General features: G+C 37.7%; 1 protein-coding gene across 1 annotated transcript in view; it reads right to left on the reverse strand.

Moving 5' to 3' along the window:
• The window catches only part of XRN1 (5'-3' exoribonuclease 1), a 146,920-nt gene that overhangs the window by 122,314 nt on the left and 3,197 nt on the right, over window positions 1–21,409 (reverse strand). Inside the window, exons 2-3 of the mRNA XM_054575090.1 lie at window positions 8,132–8,364; window positions 2,407–2,504 (exon numbers count right to left, since the gene is read on the reverse strand). Coding sequence (XP_054431065.1) covers window positions 2,407–2,504; window positions 8,132–8,364 — 331 coding nt within the window. The remainder of the gene's footprint in view (window positions 1–2,406; window positions 2,505–8,131; window positions 8,365–21,409) is intronic.

Here is a 21,409-nt window from a genome sequence, read left to right on the forward strand (position 1 = left end):
AATATAAGCACCCCTAGGAACGCTGCAACGTTATTTAAAATAGCCAAGATATGGAAGGAGCCCAAGTGTCCATCAGCAGCAGAGTGGATAAAACAACTACGGGACATTAACACAATAGAATACTACTCTGCCATAAAAAAGAAAAGAATTTTACCCTTTGCAACAGCATGGAGGAGCCTTGAGAACATTAAGCAAAGTGAAAAAAGCCACTCAGAGAAAGACAAATACCATATGACTTCACTCATATGTGGGATCTAATGAACAAACTGAACTAACATGCAAAATAGAGACAGACTCATAGAAAACAGACTGACAGCTCTTAGGGAGGGGGGGTATTGTGGGGTGGAGGGATTAGGCAAAGAAAAGAAAGGACTCATAGAGACAGACAACAGTGTGGAAAATGTTGGGGGTGGGGGGCTAGGTGGGTGTGTGGAGGTAGAACAGGTAATAAGAGGAATAAATGGCAATGGAACAAATTATAATAAAAAAACTACTACTGGTCAAGATGGAGACATAGGTAAACATGGCTTGCCTCCTTGCACAACCACATCCAAATAACAAGTAAAACATAGAACAACCATCACTCTAAACTATCAGAAATCACGTTGAATGAAGTCTCACAACTATGGATTTAAAGAAACCACATTCATCCAGATTCAAAGAAGGGGCAGAGATGCAGAATGGGCTGGTCCCTAGTCCATGTGTGGCAGATAAAAACTCAGGAGGGTTATCTCAGGATCAAGGAGTCCCATTCCCGAACCAGGATCCCCAGCCCAGGGTTCCAGTGTCAGAAGTAAGTTCCCATAACATCTACTGCAAAAACCAGCAGGGATTGAGTTGGTGGATAAAACTTCTGGAGTCCCAAGCAGTTCCTCTTAAGGAACCCACAGACTGACTCAGACTCGCTCCCTCTGAGCTCCAGCATGAGGGCAGCAGCTTTCTCCCAGACAGAAAGGTGGGGAGAGGCCATTGTCCTTTTTATGAACCCTCCCCCAACAGAGCCACAGAGCCGGCAGACTGGTGCCATATCTGAGTTTCCATCAACCCTACTCTGTATGGCCCAACCAGGAGATCCACAGAGATTCTGTCCCAACCAGGTTATGGGCCCACCCAAGCTGCTTTTCCATATGAATGACTGGTCTTGGCTCATGCTTCTCAACTTCCTAAATCCTCTCAAACAAGCTATAGCCAAGTGTGGCAGTAGGAGGAGAGAGAGAGAGCAAGCAACTGGAAATCTATTTGAAAAAATAATAAAGAAAACTTCCCTAATTTGGTGAAGGAAACAGACATGCAAGTCCTAGAAGCACAGAAAGTCCCAAACAAGATGGATACAAAAGAGACCCACTCCAAGACACATAATAATTAAAATGACAAAGGTTAAAGATAAAGAGGGAATCTTAAAAGTAGCAAGAGAAAAGCAGGTAGTTACCTACTGGGGAATGTCCATAAGACTTCCAGCTGATTTTTTAGAAGCAGCTTTGCAGGCTAGAAGGGATTGGTAAGAAATATTCAACATCATGAAAAGCTGGGAGCTACAGCCAAGATTGCTCTACCCAGCGAAGCTATTGTTTAGAATTGAAGGGCAGATAAAGAGCATCCCAGACAAGAAAAAACTAAAGGAGTTCATCATCACCAAACCATTATTATATGAAAGATTAAAGGGACTTATTTAAGAAAAAAAAGATCAAAATTATTAACAATGAAATGGCAATACATATCAACAACTGAATCTAAAAAATAAACTAAGCATACAAGAACAGAGTCAGAATCACAGATATGTAGAGTGTTTTGATGTTTGCTAGATGGGATGGGCTTGTAGGGGAATGGGTAAAGAGGTGAGAGGATTAAAAAGTACAAATAGGTAGTTATAGAATAGCCATGGGGATGTCAAGTCCAGTACAGGAAATGGAGTAGCCAAAGAACTTATACACATGACCCATCGGCATAAACAATGGTGTGGGGGTTGCTTGAAGGAGTAGGAGGGAAGGGTGGAGGGGGCAAAGGGAGAATATTTGGGAGAGCTGTAATAGCATAATCAATAACATATAATTAAAAAATAAAAAATAAACTAAAAAATAAAATAAAATCTTGACTCCCTTGTAAGTAAGTAAATAGTGACATGAGAATGAATCTTGTAAGTTCCTTTAGGTATGAAATTCTGTACATCTGAAAGAGTCCACTCTATAGTTGCTCTCATCAACATCTGTAAATCCCTAGTGGTTCTTCATAGGAGCAATTAAAGACCAAGGCAACCAAACCATCTCATGAGGAGACAAAAACTGAAAAAATAAAGCAAATGGAATCTTAAAGACAAAATAAATAGAGACTAGAAAAGAAAAAATACATTTGAAAAAAATTAAAATTTCCATTTTTAATCTTTTAGAACTTTTTTCTTAGTGAATTTACCTGGTGTAATACAGTTCGAATCAAATCTGGCCTCTGTAGGAAGAGTTTCTCCTTTCTCTATTGCCTTTTTTATTTTGTCTTCTGCCTCCTTTGCTGACCTTAAAGGATAAGGGGAAAAGTACCTTATACTTTCTGGGACAAAAGAGAGATCTTTATATGAAGTAAACTGTTATTTAGATGCTTTTATAACTAAAATACTAATCCATCAATTTTAATGTTCAAAACAAGTTTTGAAATAAATTATAATTGATAAAGATGAGCCTTAGTACTGTTTGTTTTAATATATTTAAAGAATTGAGTTTTTCAGATAAGGATTATAGTAGTAGAAGAATAATATAACAATATAAAACTGACAGAACATTACAAATACTTATAAAGTAATTCTCATCACAAGTATACAGCAAATTGATTCTAAAATCAAGCTCAAAAGTATAATATTAAACTTTCACTATACGGGGGGGAGTAGTTTTACAGTTGTAAGTACATGAAACAGTTTATTCTTCTATTATTATTTATTAATTATTGTATTATTTTCCATATGAACTGTTAATCTACTTTTGCCCCACCCTGTATGCACATTTAATAATATCAATCAATAAGTACATTCTTAACCTAATCTCTAAGAATAGTACATAAAAATAATTATAAAATCGTAATGTGTATCTTTAGGTTTCTTTATAAAAACATTTAAAATAAAAGCTTAATAACATTAATGGCATCAGTTGGTACAAACATCTCATTTTTATAACAATCAGATTTACTAAGAAGAACATGAGTTTTAGAGTAAGATGGACCTAGGTTTAAAAAGAAGCATCTTGATTGCTGTCCAGTTTCTCCTATCACCCACTTGTGGCACATTAACATGCTAAGAGGCATACAAGTTAGAAAGCTCTGCTTTACGTACATTTTCTACGGTCTTATTACTGTGCCCTGTGGAATTCTATTTCTGTGACCAACTTTTTTCTTCTTGCACCTCTCTCTCTCTCACCAACCTCTTCAATATAACAAAAACTCTGAAGATATCAACTCATCTGTAATCTCTCCAATGAAAACCGTTCTTTCCTCTTTTCTCCCCTTCCTTCTTATTACTATGTGACAGTTCTTGGGATATAACAAAAGAGAAAAATTAAACAGCCATATAATATTTATTGTGGTTAAAATAGAATGTTTGGGAAAGAGACAAGGTAAGACTATTAAAGTAATCTTAGTCACAGGTTACAGTGGCCTAGGCTGACATAGTTAGCAGTAAAAATGAAAGTAAATAGATATCATGATTTTTAAATTGATTTTAGAGAGAAACAGGAAGAGGTGGAGAGGGAAGAAGAAATATCAGTTTGTTGTTCCTCTTATTTATGCATTCATTGGTGCTTCCTGTATGTGCCCTGAAGGAAGACTGAACCTGCAACCTTGGAGTATCAGGATGATGTTCTAACTCAGTTACCCAGCCAGGGCCTACATATGCAAATTTTTAAGAGACTGGATAAAGAGAAATGAGGAAAAGGGAGAAATCCAAATTACTCTTGGACTTTTGAGTTGAGCAGCTATATGCTTGGTGTTGTCATTCATTGAAATAGACAAAATAGAAGACAGTTTTGAGGCAAAGATGAGTTCAGTTCTGAACATGTTAAGCCTGATATGTATCTGTGGTATCCAAAAGGAAACATTTAGCAGGCATTTGGATATACAGGGAGCTGTAAAAAGACATATCTACCAGAAAGATAAATTTGTGAGTCACCAACACTGACACAGTAATTGAAGTCATTGGATAAGATCACTGAGGACCCAGAAAAGAACCTTAAAAAAAATCAATATTTAAGAAAATGCAGAGGAAGAGAGAGTAACAAGGACACTAAGAAGGCACAGTCAGAGAGTGTGTAGTTACATAAAGGTCAAGGAAAGGAAGTTCAAGAAATAGAGGTTAACTTTGTTAAAATACCACAGATAAGTGAAGTAATATAACTCAGAATTATTCTTTAGATTTAGGCATAAGGAGTTTATTCAGTATTTTGTTAAAATCATTTTGGTGGAATGATGGGGATGGAAGCCAGATGACAGCATATTTTAAAATGAGTAGGAGATGTGGAAAGATTATGAATGGAGAAACAGTTGCTGTGGAGAATGAGAAAAAGCTGGCTGGAGGATTGGGGCACTGGGAGCACTCTGCCAGAAAAGCACTTAGTAAATGCTTGTGGTGGTAATGGTGAATTGGCCCCCAGAATCCATTGCCAGTTGGCCTTCGTGTACTGGAGAGGTTGGAAATCTTAAAAAAAAGAAAAAATTAAACTCTTGGGCTTTCCCGCAGCTAGGTTTCTGGACATAACTTAGATTTTGTCACATCAGATACCTCCAAAAAGGTTTAGAAGGTAGAAGTGTGGTAAAGTATGCATGACAGCTGAGGCACTGACGTTGTGGGGTTTCATCAACAGAAAAAGAGACCTCAAAATTCAGCAGCTTTGTAGGTGCTGAGAAGCAAGGCGCAGGGCAGGGCATCTGTCATTCTGATACAGATCTAGCTAACAGATACAGATGCAGTGTTAGATTCTTGATTGCTGATTTTAACTAGAGTGATGTATTCTTGGAGTCAACAGCTCTGGTTGTAGTTTGCTACTCTCTGAATCACAGCTAAAGGAATAGGTTCCAGGAACCACCTGTTCCAGTGGGAACCTCTTAACTTCTCACCTTCTTGAATGTAGTAGTAGCAGTGCCACGTACTGGTTAGTCAATTGTATGGTGTGTTTTTGGAGTCTCCTTTTTTTCTTTTTCTTTTCTTAATCCTCACTCAAGGATATGTTTATTGATTTTAGAGAGAGGGAGAAAGGGAGAGAAACATCAACTGGCACCTTCTCATACACACCCTGACCCGCAATTGAACCCACAACCTAGGTATGTGCCTGGACCAGGGATCAAACCCATGATTCTTTGGTCTGTGGGACAACGCTCCAACCAACTGAGCCACACCAGCCAAGGCTCTTACAACAATTTTTATGTGCACCTAATTCTATTATAAACCTTTCTGCTTAAAATAGCTAGGTTTCTATTACCTGCAACTGAATACTGACTGACAAAACAGGCTTATTGGTATAATCCTTTCTCAATACTAGATTTTCTAGCCCAGTAGCTCCCAATAACTAGTTTAACAAATACCAGGGGAGTCTGGTAAAAATAGTTTCCAGGGCCCAATTTTTAGAGACTCAGGTTAAATAAGCCTTGGGTGGTACCTGAGAATTTAAATTTTGGTAAGAGATGGCCCTTGTCTTCAAAGACTTTACAGAGGTTCCAATATTCAGTAACTTTTCTCTTTTGACATTTATTTTTAAATTTTTGAAATTTATTGATTTGAGAGAGAGAAGTGGGGGGAGAGAGAGAAAGGAGAGACAGAAATAGAGACAGACATCAATTTGCTGTTCACTTATTTATGAATGTGCTCTGGGGATTGAACCCACAATCCCCATCACCCTGGCATCTCTTTGAACAACTGAGCTACTGCCTGGACAGGACTCTTTTGATATTTAAATTAGTACTTTTGACCATCCTCCTCCCATTCTCACTGCTAGCCTCAAAGGTACTCTCTCAGGTTCTTTGATAACTTCCACATTGGATTCTCAGGTGCCCTTCCCACTACTTCACAGGCCACTGTGGTGAAAGGGTTTACATGCAAAACCCATCAAATATGCAGAACTCAGGGTTTCTTTCCTTCAATTCTAACAACCCTCTTATCTTTACTACTCACAAACAAGTACACAACATGCTCATTGTTAATTGAGAAATATTTCACATGCCCAGGATTTTGACTTTAAAATCCTATCTGTGTGTAACCTCTTCTCATCCTTTTACATCTACTACCCAACTCACAGGGCTGATAATATAGTGTGGGACAAAAGTAGGTTTACAGTTGTTTGTAAGGAAAAATAATACAATAATAAATAATAGTATAAGAATAAATCAATCATCTTCGTCATCAATCACCTTCTAGTCTCACTGGCCCTGGACTCTTGCTCAATCAGAGTCAGTATCTAGCCCAGAATCTGGACGTTCAAGACATGCTTATTGAATTAAAGTAAAATGTCAGTGATATTCTGATTAAAACAATCAGTTCATTCTGCAATTTCCTAGCTCAAGGCATACTACTATAGAACCTTTCTCTACTACTACCATTTGCAAATTATCAATGAGATGTTTGAAAAATTTGTGACTGTGGAAGAAAAGGGGCCACATGTAAAACCTGACAAGCTGAGGGGAAGACTGTGTATCAGCATTACAAACTCAGAGACCTAAAGTAACCACATAGGATGGTCTGAAATTAAAACTTTCTAACTAAAAGCAGTTCATGGCAGGTAGCCACGTCCCAGGCTGGTAAGCTTTCCCTAACAAAGGTCAATCTTTACCTTAACTTAGCCTTAATAGGACAAAGGCCACTTTCTCAGGCTCTCTTTCCCAGAGCTGACTGGACCCCATAAAGCGTGGCTGACTCTAATTGTTTTACCAGTCTTTATCCTCAGTACTAGAAAATTACCAGAAGTTCCTTGAAGGCACAGAGGTTCCAGGAAATAGGGAACTTCCTAACAGGACACACTAGACCAACTCAGACCAAACTCTGAACCCAAAGATAATATCGATAACAAGTTGCAACCCAACTGAAACATCCTGCTCTACAATCACCCCTTCCCCCAATAAAAGCCCAAAGTCCTATGAGGGGTGTCCAACCCTCAGCCCACAAGCTGCATTGCCGCCAAGGATGGCTATGAATGCAACCCAACACAAAATCGTAAATTTACTTAAAACCTTTTTTTGCGGCTCACCAGTTTTCATTAGTGTTGTGTATTGAATGTGTGGCCCAAGACAACTCTTCTTCTGGCGTGGCCCAGAGGTGCCAAAGATTTGGACACCCCTGCCACCCCTCAGGGCTAATGCATTTTTCCGCACCTAGCCCTTTCCCTCCCTTAGGAAAGTAAAAATAAAAACTCTCACTCTCTGCACTTTCTTCTCTTTGTGAATTCTTTCACAGTCCATGTCACCAACCACCCTTAACAAGACTGTCTTGCTGTCTTTTTGCCATTTAGGATAACATACCTCTGGAATGTCAAATTTCCTTTTTCTGGACCCCTCAAAGCACAGGCACTGCACAAGGGGGAAACAACAAATCCTCCCTTTGCTACTGATATCATTTTAATTGTTGACTGTTAACTATCCTGTACCCACCTATGCATAAGACGTGTCTATCATTTTACTTTTTATCCAATCCCAGAGGTTTCCTCACTTTACTTCCTCCCACCTCTCTAATCTATCACCAATGAATTTCATGGAACCCATTTACATCTCCTCTTTTGATTGTAATGTATACGTTAAGATGAAACTGCTATTTTTTGGAGCAGTATCTCAACTGATAGAGGTTTTGCTCCCCAATAACTGTTGTCAATTTGGCTCAAATAAACTTACAAAAATTCTCTACAGGTTTGAATGTTTCTTATGTTGACATGACAGAAAACAACAGAGTAACTTTATACAGCCCAACACAGGCTTTGAGAAATGACACCTCACTTGAATTACTCATTTGTTTACTTGATTGATAAAATGTTACATTATAAGTATATTTCCATTTCTGGGGAAATTTAAGCAGAAAAGAAACATTAACAGAAGATGCATTCATTATGTTCAGTTATCATTAAAATAATGTATTATTTTATTAATCTAATAGTATTCTAAAATAAAACCATAAATGTTTTACCTAAAACGCCTTCCACGCTGCTGGTTCATTTTTGCTCGAGGAGCCACACCATCAACAGCCATAAAAAACACTTTTCTAGGCTTAATAATGCGAAACAACACTTCTAAGTAGTGAAAAATATCAGTAAAGATTTTATCATCTGAAATTCTGAAGTGAACATCATCATCATTAGGATGGGAACACTGATGTATAATTCCATTCATATCAAGGTACAAGTTGTCAAATTCAGGAATCTAAAAAACAAGAAGAAATAATTCAGATCATTATTATAATCAACCATGGATATCTAAGCAGCTGGGCAAAGCAGCTCATAAAGAGCAGAATATTAGGTTATGCTTATTATATAAAAACTGAGTGAACAACCAGTTTTCTTATTTGAATAAAGAAAGTAAAGAAAAAAACAGGAATAACTAATAAGCTGTAGACATATTATACGGTTACATACATTCCATAGCAATTGGTTTATCAAAGTAACTATAGGAAATTATCTGTTTATTTAAAATAAGATAACCCAGGAAAATACCAAAAAGGAAGTACTTGGTTCATTTGGTACTCAGAATATTAGTTTCTTTTCTTCCGACCACTTGACATTAACTCTCAAAGCCTCAAGTTTCTCTATAAATGGATAAATAACAACCGTTTATATCAAAAAGCTGTGTATACATGGTCATTGAAAAGTTTTACAAATGATTTAAAGCCTTATTGTATATTTGGTTTCACTAAGGCAGTCATTAATTTGGTTATATGAATTTTAAAAACTTAGATTATGCCAAGTAATTTAGGAAATTCTACAAACTGATATCTTATTTTTGATATGTGAATTATAATTTCTAAATTTTGACCAAGTATCTACTTTTAATAAAAGACTTTCAAGGCTCTGGGTCTCATTTATTTTTCCTCTGCTTAAATGGAAACAAGTAAGGGAAACACTACTGAAACAAATATACATTGACTAGGAACTTAAATGCACACAACTTAATAGGTACATTATCCATTGTAATTAAAGAATTTTTAGAGCAGTCTGCCTTACATACTTACAAAAGAAAAGTATTTTGAATTTTCAAACAAAATAAACTGTCCTTATATAAACTTAAGGAGAACCACCTTTAAAACAATTATTCAAGTTTTACCAGAGGTACAGGTAACAATATATTTTCCTATTATTGAGAAAATGACATGCCTTTGAGGATTTTTTAAGGGGGGGTGAGTAAAAATTTTTGGCCTCTGGATCAATAAACACTATTAAAATATTTCAGTAAAACACCCATTTGTACTACTACATAAAAATTTTAAATGCCCCTACTGAATAATAGACTCAACTGAAATGACAACTGTAATCATGAGATTTTAAAAATACATTCAGATTTACTGTTTACTTCAAGATATCTGAAAACCCTCAATCAAAATATAAATGGATCTCTTTGAGGGAGTGGGGATGCTTATGATTACAAAGCTGCCCTAGGAGAATAAACATACAAAAAATATTAAAAAGACTAATGAAGAAACATCTGTCCTACATATTAAAAATTATAAAACAGCCCCCTCTGGCTGGTGTGGCTCAATGGACTGAGTACTGGCCTGCAAACTAAAAGGTCACTGGTTCGATTTCCAATCAGGGCACTTGCCGAGGTTGCAGGCAAGGTCGCCAACTCGGGGCATGTGAGAGGCAATTGATCCAATGTTCTCACAAACATCAATGTTTCTCTCCCTTTCTCCCTTACTTTCCCTCTCTCTAAAAGTAAATAAACAAAATCTTTGAAAAAACATAAAACATTTTGACCGAACCAAAAAGTTTAGAAGTAGTCTAAGTGTATACAGAAATATAGTATATAAGGTACATTTCAAATCAGTGAAAGAAAGGAATGGGGCACCTCACCAATTATTGGAAATAAAGTTATTTTATAATGAAGTAATTCCACAAGAATTACAAATTTTGAGAAATGCAAGTAAAAAATTGTATACAAATGTTCTGCTAATCTCAGGATCGGGAAAGCCAGAAATCATAAACCAAATGGTGGGTTGGCTATCTAAAAATATATTTTTAAATCTATAGGGTTAAAAAAAAAGAACCATAAACAAGAGTATGACAAAATGCAGGGAAAAGCTTGCAAATTAGAACAAAAGTCAGCATTTCTAATATACAAAAATTCTGAAATATAAGAAAAATAGCAACTTTTAAAAGCATGGAAAAATGCAAAGTACTTCAAAAAAGAAGTAACACAAAAGTCTAATAAACATATGGCAAGATATTCAACATCCCCGAATTTCAAGTTAAAATAACACATCATCTTTCCCTTCGTGTTAACAAAGATCATAAAGATTAATGTTACCCATTATTGCTGAAGTCTGGGGAAACTGCAGACTTCCTATGTTACTAAAAGTAATAGCTGGCCCTGACTTGTGTGGCCCAGGGGCTTGAGCGCTGCCCCGCAAACAGAAGGTCACCAGTTTGATTCCTGATCAGGGCACAGGCCTGGGTTATGAGCCAGGTCTCCGGTTTGGGGCAAGCAAGAGGCAACCAACCGATGTTTCTCTCACAGGTAGATGTTTCTCACATTTCAATGTTTCTCTTCCTCCCTTTCTCCCTCCCTTCCAACTCTCCCTAAAAAAATAAATAAATAAGGTCTTTTTTTAAAAAAAGCAACAGTTGCCATTTATTAAGCATTTTTAGAGCATTTATATTCATTCTCTCACTTAATTATAACAACCTTAAAAGAGAAATATTTATATTCCCCATTTTACAAAAGAGGAAATTCACAGAGCTAGAAAAGAAAGAGATGGCATTTATACTCAGTAGTCTGGAATGGGAATAATAAATTGATATAACTAATATGAAAGTATATATCAAAATTTAAAGTACGCACATCTTTCTTTGACCCAGGATTTCTACTAATGAAAATCTATCCTTGTCCAGTCATGATGGCGGTACAGATAAACATGACTCACCTCCTCCCACAACCACATCAAAATTACAACTAAAATACAGAACAATCATCACTCTGAACCATCAAAAATCAAGTTGACTGTAAGTCTGACAACTACGGAATAAAAGAAACCACATCCACCCAGATTGGTAGGAAGGGTGTAGACGTGGAACAGGCTGGTCCCACATCCACATGCGGCAGATAAAAGTTCAGGAGGGATAACTCAGAAGTGAGGAGTCCTAGCCCCACACTAGGCCACCCAGCCCAGGGTTCCAATGCCAGAAGTCAGTCCCGTAACTTCTGGCTGCAAAAACCAGCAGGTTTTTGAGTCAGTGGGAAAAACTTCTGGAGTTACAGGCAGTTCCTCTTAAAGAACCCACACACAGGCTGACTCAAACTCACTCCCTCTGAGTTCCAGCACCAGGATAGCCGCTTGAAAGGCACTAGTGGCATACATGGAAGAACTAAAGTGGCCGGCATCAAGGCAAGGTCTGGGTGACAGCTTTCTCCCAGACATAAAGGTGAGCAGAGGCCACAGTCCCTTTTATGAACCTTCCTGCCACAGAGTCTGGTCTTGGCTCATGCTTCACAACTTTCTAAATCCTCTCAAACAAGCAATAGTGAGCCCCTAGCCACTGTACCTCTTGCTAAGTGGCTGCAGATCCAGCAATAGCAGCAACCAGCCTAGATTCACAGCTTGGCTTCATCTGGGAATCTTCAAGCCCAGCACAAGCAGCAGCCATCTCAGATTGCTTTATAGCTCAGGCAGGGTAGTCAGGGGCAAAACAGATATGGGGGCTAACCTTGGTCCTAGCTGTACTACCCAAGCTGTACTACCTGGCAAACCACAGAGCCTGTGCACCCAATGGACAGTAGTAGATCACATCAGAACACCACCACCCGGCCCCCACACAGCTGATCCTCCACAGAAGGCAGAGGTTGGTGGTCAACAGTCACAGCCAGTCCTTGTAGCTGACTGGCCTGGGTAAATCCCTCCTCCTATTGATCTGCCAACAGCAATCAAGGCTCAACTACAAAAGAAGGGTGTAAGCTGCCCACACACAGGGCGCACCAGGAGTACCCAGCTTGGGTGATAGGGGAGGCTGTGCTACTGGACCCTGCAGGACACCTACTACATTAGGCCACACTACCAAGACATGGAGTCAAAGCAGCTCTTCTTAATACATAGAAATAAACACAGGGAGGCTGCCAACATTAGGAAACAAGTAACGTGGCCCAAATGAAAGAAGAGATCAAAACTCCAGAAAAAGAGCTAAACGAAATAGAAATAAGCAATCTATCAAATATAGAGTTCAAAATACTGTTTATAAGGATGCTCAAGGAACTTTATTGAGGACATCAGCAGCATAATAACAGAGCCAGTCAGAAACTAAGGATACACTGATTGAAATAAAGAACAAAATTTACAGGGAAACAACAGTAGAAGAAAGAAGCCAAGAATCAAATATGATTTGGAACATGGAGATGTAAGAAACCAAAAAAACAAGGAGAGTGGAAGAAGCCTCTAGGACAACTTCAAGAGGTCCAACATTCGCATCAGGGGGTGCCAGAAGAAGAGACAGAGCAAGAAAATTGGAAATCTATTTGAAAAAATAATGAAAGAAAACGTCCCTAATTTGGTGAAGGAAACAGACATACAAGTCAAGGAAATACAGAGAGTCCCAAACAAGATGGATGCAGAGAGGCCGACTCCAAGACACATCATTATTAAAATGCCAAATGTTAAAGATAAAGAGAGAATCTTAAAAGCGGCAAGAGAAAAGCAGTTAGTTACCTACAAGGAGTTACCACAAGACTGTCAGCTTCTTTCTCAAGAAACGTCCATTAGAAAAGTCATGAAAAGCAGAGACCTATGGCCAAGATTGTTATCATGTAGAATCAAAGGCCAAACAGAGAGTTTGCCAGACAAGAAAAAGCTAAAGTTCATCATCACCAAACTATTATTATGTGAAATGTTTTGTTTTGTTTTTTTAAAAGATTTTATTTATTTTTAGAGAGAGGGGAAGGGGGGAGAAAGAGGGAGAAAGAAATATCAATGTGTGGTTGCCTCTCGCAGGCCCCCTATTAGGGACCTGGCCCCGCAACCCAGCCATGTTCCCTGACTGGGAATCAAACCAGCAACCCTTTAGTTTGCTGGCTGGCACTCAATCCACTGAGCCACACCAGGCAGGGCTATTATGTAAAATGTTACAGGGACTTATTTAACTAAAAGAAGATCACAACTTTGAACAATAAAATCACTATAAATACATATCTATCAACAATTGTATCTAAAAAACAAACTAAGCAAGCAAGACCAGAGGCAGAATCATGGATACAGAGAGCGTTTTGATGGTTGCCAGATGGGAAAAGGGTCTGGGGTAATGGATGAAGAGGTGAGGGGATTAAGACATACAAACAGGTATTTACAGAATAGCCATGGGGTTGTAAAGTATAGTATAGGAAGTGGAGTAGCCAAACAACTCATACGCATGACCCATGGACAGGAACAATTGTGTGGGGGTTGCTTGCGGGAATGAGGGATGCTGGGTGGAAGGGGTTAAAGGGGGAAAAATTGGGACAACTGTAATAGCATAATCAATAAAATATAATTAAAAATAAATTATATTTTAAAATGTAAAAAAGGAAATTTATTCTAGGAAACAATCATAAATGTGCATAAAGATATGAGTACAAGAATATTCATGTCAATACTGTTCAGAAAACAACTGAAAGGCTTCATAGGAAATGATGATGGTACATCCATACAATGGAATAGTCCACAGTTACAAATTATGATACAGATTCATATTTGGCATGGCATGATATGTATAATACATATATGGTCAAGTGACAAAAGTAGGTTATATGGTAACAGCTATATTATTATCACTTTTTATAAAAAATACCTACACATATATTCATAGAGAAGTTAGTATACAGGGAGTTCTGGCCAAGATGGAGGCATAGGTAGATACACTCTGCCTCCTTGCACAACCAAAAGGACAATAACAAATTTAAAAACAAAAAAAATAAACAGACTTCCAGAAAATCAAACTGTACGGAAGTCTGACAACCAAGGAGCTAAAGAAAAAACATTGATCCAGACCAGTAGGAGGGGTGGACACAGGCAGCTGGGGGCAAAGAGGCCAAGTGGCAAGGCGGTGGCTGAAGGACCAGATGAGCGAGGTGGTGGCTGGCAAACTGGACAGCCCCACATTTGCGTGCAGATAAACCAGGAAGAACAGCTGGGGAGTGAGACAGACTGCGCAATATAGGGTTCCATGCAGGAAAAGAAAGCCTCAAAACCAATAGGAGAAACTCCCAGCCTCACAGGAGATTTCAGTGGAGAGACCCACAGGATCCTAGAACGTACACAAACCCACCAACCAGGGAAATCAGCACCAGAAGGGCCTAATTTGCTTGTGGGTAGCGGGGGAAGTGACTGAAACCCCGCCGAGAGCCAAACAAGAGGCATTGTTCCCTCTCAGATCCCTCCCCAACATACAAGATCACAACAAAGCAACCTGGGTTGCCCTGCCCTGGCAAATACCTAGGGCTCCACCTCTCCCACCTAACAGGCACGCTGAGACAAAGAAATGTGGCCCCAATGAAAGAACAAATCAAAGCTCCAAAAACAGATCTAAGAGATGAACAGAGAGCCAACCTATCAGATACACAGTTCAAAACACTGGTAATCTGGATGCTCACTCGATTGGCTGAGTATGGTCGCAAAATGGAGGAAAAAGTGAGGGCTATGCAATGTGAAACAAAGAAAAATATACAGGGAACTAACAATAAAGGGAAGGAAACCAGGACTCAAATCAATGATTGGGAGCAGAAGGAAGAGATAAACATTCAACCAGAACAGAATGAAGAAACAAGAATTTTAAAAAATGAGGAGAGGCTTAGGAGTCTCTGGGACAACTTTCAATGTTCCAATATCCGAATCATAGGGGTGCCAGAAGGAGAAGAGGAAGAGCAAGAAATGGAAAACTTATTTGAAATAATAGTGGAGAACTTCCCCAATCTAGTGAAGGAAATAGACTTCCAGGAGATCCAGGAAGTTCATAAGTGTCCCAAAGAAGTTGGACCCAAGGAAGCACACACCAAGGCACATCATAACTACATTACCCAAGATTAAAGATAAGGAGAGAATCTTAAAAGCAGCAAGAGAAAAGGAGACAGTTCCCTACAAAGAAGTTTCCATAAGACTAGCAGCTGATTTCGCGAAAGAAACCCCGCAGGCAGGAAGGGGCTCGCAAGAAGTATTAAAAGTCATGAAAGGCAACGCCCTACATCCAAGATTACTCTATCCAGCAAAACCATCAGTTAGAATGGAAGGGCAGATAAAGTGCTTCCCAGATAAGGTCAAGTTAAAGGAGTTCATAATCACCAAGCCATTATTATATTAAATGTTGAAGGGACTTATCTAAGAAAAAGATGAAGATCAGAAACTATGAGCAGTAAAATGATAACAAACTCACAACTATCAACAAACGAATCTTAAAAAACAAAAACAAATATAGCAAACAACTAGAACAGGAACAGAATCACAGAAATGGAGATCAGAGAAGAGTGGGCAGGGAGAGACTGGGGGGAAATGTACAGGGAATAAGAAGCATAAATAGTAGGTACAAAATAAGCTGGGGGGGGGTTAAGAATAGTACAGGAAATGGAGAAGCCAAAGAACTTATATGTGTGACCCATGGACATGAACTAAGGAGGAGACAAATCCTGGTGGGATGGGTGTTGCAGGGTGGAGGGGGAAAAAAAAAAACCTAAAAAAAAAAAAGTTAGGAGCATACAGAAACAAGACATTACTGGTGCTTAAGCCTTGTATGACAGATTTTCAGTTATTTTTTACTTTCCTCTACCAGGGGTATTTAACCTTTTGGCATCTCTAGGCCATACTGGAAGAAGAGTTGTTTTGGGCTACACATTAAATGCACAAACACTAATGAAAACAAAAAAATTTCATAATGTTTTGAGTAAATTTATGATTTCGTGTTGGGCCATATTCATAGTCATCCTGGGCCGTATGCAGCCTGTGGGCCATACATTGAACACCCCTGCCAGACTATGTAACAGCTTTCACATCTTTCTGTATTATATGAACTTTTACATAATGGGCTCATATTACTTTTATAACTTAAAAAGAACTATAATTTTTATAGAAAAAATATTTTTAATTCTCTTAAATTTCATATCAATAAGGAAGATACAGAATGATTAAGTAATCATCGGCCAGTCCAGTAAAGAAAATGGGAACACACAGTTGAATCTTGTCCTGTAGTAACTAGAAATTATAATAGAAATTTCAAGGTTACCTTATACTTTGCCCTCCCACTCAATCCCATACCTAATTAGTCACTGAGGCTTTTTCTTTTTTAAACTTAACACCCAAAATGTTTTTACAATTTGACCCTCCTATCCATTCCCATTGTTTCAGACAATCTCATCTTTTTCTCTATCCCAATTCCCTGCCTCCATTTTCCAAATGGACTGTTTGCCTCTGGTTTTCTCTTCCACAATCTAAAACACCGTTATCATGTTGCCTCCTTACTTAAACCAATACTATACTACAAATACTCAATACCATAAAAGGTCCTGTATGATTTGGGTGCTATTTTTTTCCACCAACCCCAGGTTCTTCCCTGTTTCCAATATATCCTACAAGCTAATTACATTAAATTAGAGAACTCTAAATGTGCTAGGCTGTTTCAAACCTCTGTAACTTTACAGATGTTCTCCCTACTTCCAGAAATTCTCTTCTTTTCTACTTGTTCCTCTCTTCACTGATCTTATAGATTGATCCAGCATTCAAGATCCAGTTCAGGTATCTTTGTCTGGAAGCTTTCCCTTCCTCACCCAAGAGGAGACGATGCTCCTTCCTTTATGTCATATCATATTTGTTTTTGTGTTCCCAATAAATGCAGGAATGACAGGCATGTAATAGGTGCTCTACACATTTCTGCTGAATGCCTAAGTGTAATGTCTGTCCTTTCTTGTTGAACTGCGAGTTCCTTAAAGAAAGGTCTCTGATTTGGTCCTGTTTAGAACTCTTGGCACACGGCCTGACACAAAGTAGTAAATCAAAAATATTTAATGAATTAATAAACAAATAAACCTTTCCCTCTCCTGAATGTGACAGCACATGTAGCCTTTACCACTCACTTGGAATATGCCATTCACACTGCTTTCATCTATAATTAAGTATTGAATTAACATCTCAGTATCTAATTTTCTCAAAACACTAGTTTCTTTTTGTTAGTGTAACTTTGTATTCTACTTAGTGCCTTTTATCCTACTTACTGCCTTTTACCTAAAGACAGTATCTGTTTAAAAGAGCTGTTAACAATTATTTTTCTCTAGTTCTTTAACACTATTTACCTTATATAATCCCAAAGTTTTGTTGCTTCACTTCATTTTTAATATACTCTTTTAAGATATACTAATATGCTCTACATATTTTAATAAACTTTTAATATATGATGTTTTATACACACTTTGTTTTACAGATTATGTAATATGTTGTAGTTAAAAATTTCATTCTTCAATAAATATTTACTGAAGACCTATTCTGTGCCACACATTATGCTAAGGGCTGGGAAACACAGTAAACATAGTAGTGTAGTAAACACAGCAAAAAATAAAACAGATAATGTCCCTACACAAGAGCAATACTTTAAAACAGAAATGTCAGCTACAAGTTTGAAAATTTATGTTTTTGTAGTCAAGAAGCATTTTTTGGCAAAATGCATAGAAGACTGGTTTTAAAGTACAGGCTCTAGCACAACGATCTGAATACACTTAACACTGCTGAACTTCAAATGGTTATGAAGGCAAATTTTATGTTATGTATATTTTACCACAAATTTTTTTTAAGTACAGGCTCTACAGTATGTATTATCAACAGAAACTATATGGCTCCTGAAAAGTGCCAAAACTGTTGGGGAGAGGGTACATAATAAAGTGTCAGAGTACATAAACAGATAATATAGCTGTGGCATTAAATTTCCATGGAGGAGGAGAAAAAGAAAAAAGCAAGTCTAAAGAGCCACGTGGAGGAGGGAACATAATAAAAGAAAGGTTAAGAAACACTACTCTGGAGCAATTTTGCTTAGTTTCAAATTCAGCTCCAACACTTACTCTACTAGCTGTGGAGTAAAGTCAATCGTTTTGTGACTCAGTTTTCTCAGCTATTAAAGGGAGACAATTCTAGGGTTGCTACAACTAAATAAGTGAATGCATATAAAACACTTAAAAGTGTTTAATACATGGCATGTGCTTCACAAATCTCAACTATTAAAATAGCACTGTATTAAATTGTAATCACAAAGAGAACTGCCTATGCTCTAAGAGATAATAATTGTTAATTACGACTTTTGGTTAGTAAAGGTTACATTTTCATCAGTTATTCAGGATGGGGCAAAAGTAGGTTTACAGTTGTGAGTATGCAAAAGTTTACTCTTGTATTATTATTATTATTGTATTACTTTCCATATGAACAACTATTAAACCTATTTTTGCCCCACCCTGTATATGTTCCTTATTAGAACTTAATCTCTACTTTGATCTCTATTACTCATTCATTACATCAGCAAATATTAACTTAAACAACTGCTATTTGCTAGACAAATGAGAGAAATGAACCACTTAAGAAATATGTAAACAGTTCCTGTCCTTAGGTATAACAAAGTGAGAGAATACAGAAAAATCAACAGCAACAACACCATGCGTGCATCTTTCCATGTAAAGCATGGACTGGTAAAACATGAAGGAGTTAAAGGCTTCCTTGAGGAGACTGGGAAGAAGGAGATGTCTACCAGATAAAGAAAAGGTCTTTCCAGCAGGAACTACAAGAGTTAAGGCAGAAGCATGCCATCCATGTATTTGGGAAATGAGCAGGTTAGGGAATCATAGCATAGGGATATATGGGAAAGGGGCAGGTGACACTGGAAAGATGCTAGTTGCACATTACCAACAACCTTAGTGGAAACTGGACCACACTATGTGGGCAATCTTGTGGTTTTCTAGAATAATCAATGTTATTGGTCAGTGGTTTTGTTCTTCACCATCCACCCCCTTCACTAAGACATGATTAAGTATACAAGATTGGTCCAGAAGGCATCCAGCCATGTACTATGAAAAATAGAGACATTTACCGAAGAAGATGCAAGAAACATTGTCCACAGGACAATGACACCTCAGTCTCCTTCAAAGTAGGCACCTTGGGACCTCACATAGTTCTCCCAATCGCCATCAGCTGACCTGTCATATTTCCCTGAATCTCATCAACAGTCTGAAATCTCTTCCCTTTCCAAGGTAATTTGAGTTTTGGGAAAACCCAGAAGTTGCAGGGCACAAAATCTAGACTATAAAGGGGCTGAGTCACCTGGGTGATTTCAAGTTTTGCCAAAAAATTCTGCATGAGCAGGGGTGCGTTGTTGTGATGAAGCTGCCAATCACCAGCTGCCCATAGCTGCAGCCTTCTGAATCATCCGAAAAGTTTCCACAAAGCAATGTTCAAGCTTAATGCAAAGTTTGATGCAGATTCATTGCTCTACTCGCTTAGTCATTTTGAATGTGATGGCCACACAGTACACATGCTCACTCAATGACATCTAACACCCTCACTAATACAGTGAAGCAGTCATTGTACATGCATGCACATTCCAGTTCACTCTCCGTGGCTGCTAGATTACATCGATGTCACATAAACCTCATGCAAACTGTTGTTATATTAACAATGGCTGGATTCTGTCTGGACAGACCTTGTACAGTGCGTGTGCAACTTCCCTCTTGAGTTTTGTTTTCTTTTTGTACGTTGTAATCTCCACATTCCGGTCTAGGCTACTTCCCTTGACTCTAAGAAAAGTGTCTTTTTCTTAAAGGAGGCACTGTTTTGTTTGTTTTGCTTTGTTCTTGCAATTACTGTTATCATTACTATCATTACTACTTAACTCCTTCCTCACTCCTAGCCCTTCACTACACAAGAAATATGGTTACACTAATATAACACCAACACAATGTAATATCGTGTATCTTTGTATTCTTCAACCCTATGGTACATAAGCTTTACACTGAATGCAGATTTATGAAAAAACTAATTTTATACTGTCATAATGTATTTCCATCAAACTACTGGAAGACTCAATTGACTTAATTATTGAAAATAGTTCTAGGTGTGTATTTTACACATTCAAACACCAATATAAGTCTTGGATACATTATCCAGGTAAGGAATTCTCTGAAATAGAAATAGAGGTAAGCTCTTTAGGTTGGTTACCTCACATTCTTTCTTTTTTCTAATATTAGCAGCCATTGATGTTTAATGCCTCTTTTTATTAATTCATTTGAGGTTGCAAAATGGTAATATACTATCATTTCTTATCATCTAGAATATTTTATAAAGAGACCATTTTACTATTTGATAATCTAGTGGTACAAGAAAGTTAGAACAAAATGCTTTCTTCCCTTTATCAGTTTTGAAGATAGGAACAGTCCCTATCATCTTTGGAAGGGGACTCTTTTTTTTTTTAAAGTACCACTATGAACTCAAGGATTTAAGCATATTTGATGGGTTTTAATACACTGGATTATTGAGTCTCAAATTGTCCCTCTTGGGGCCACTGCAAGCCTTTTCCAGTTGTCTCTTCAAATCCTTTGACATGTGTCTAGTAGTCTTTGGTAACTTCTTTGCTGTATGGTATGACAAGGGTTTCCAGGCTCATCTAGAAAACTTCCTGACTGATCTAGAATCTGTCATTTCTTGAAGAAATCCTGATATTTTTAATGAGTAAAGGTATTTAAAACCTGTAACCTGGGAACTAAGGGTATATATTGCTACTGGATTGATCATTGTTTCTAGGACTGTTCCATGGACAGGGAACAACAGAGGAACAGAGGCAGGAAATTTACACACATGCAGTGTGCGTTTTGTAAGAGGTAACTTTGTAAACTTAAAGCTTTCCTGAATTCCCTCACTCTAAAAGTTCAGGAAAATTAAATTCACATAAAAATGAGCAATAAAAAAGTATCAAGGTCAAAGAGCATACAAAGTTATTATGGGGTGGGGGGGAGAACTAAATAATATCCCTACAGACAATTAAAGCTTGTAACAAAAATGTATAAACAAAAAGACCAAAACAATAACCTATTACTGCAGAATGAGCAAGAAAGCACTAAGAAAATGACCTAAGACATGAAAGATGCTTTCATATTGATGTTTTCAAGTTCAAGCTGACTTTTGCTGCTTTTTTGTTCTAGAGATAAATATATTTAATGTTCACCACTGGTCCTTATGTTGATGTCTCCCTAGTCATTTTGTCTGAAGCTCATTCTCTAGTAG

Source organism: Pteronotus mesoamericanus, unplaced genomic scaffold, assembly GCF_021234165.1.
Source record: "Pteronotus mesoamericanus isolate MK-2021 breed Mesoamerican mustached bat unplaced genomic scaffold, CSHL_Meso_final contig_27, whole genome shotgun sequence".
NCBI classification, from domain to species: domain Eukaryota; kingdom Metazoa; phylum Chordata; class Mammalia; order Chiroptera; family Mormoopidae; genus Pteronotus; species Pteronotus mesoamericanus.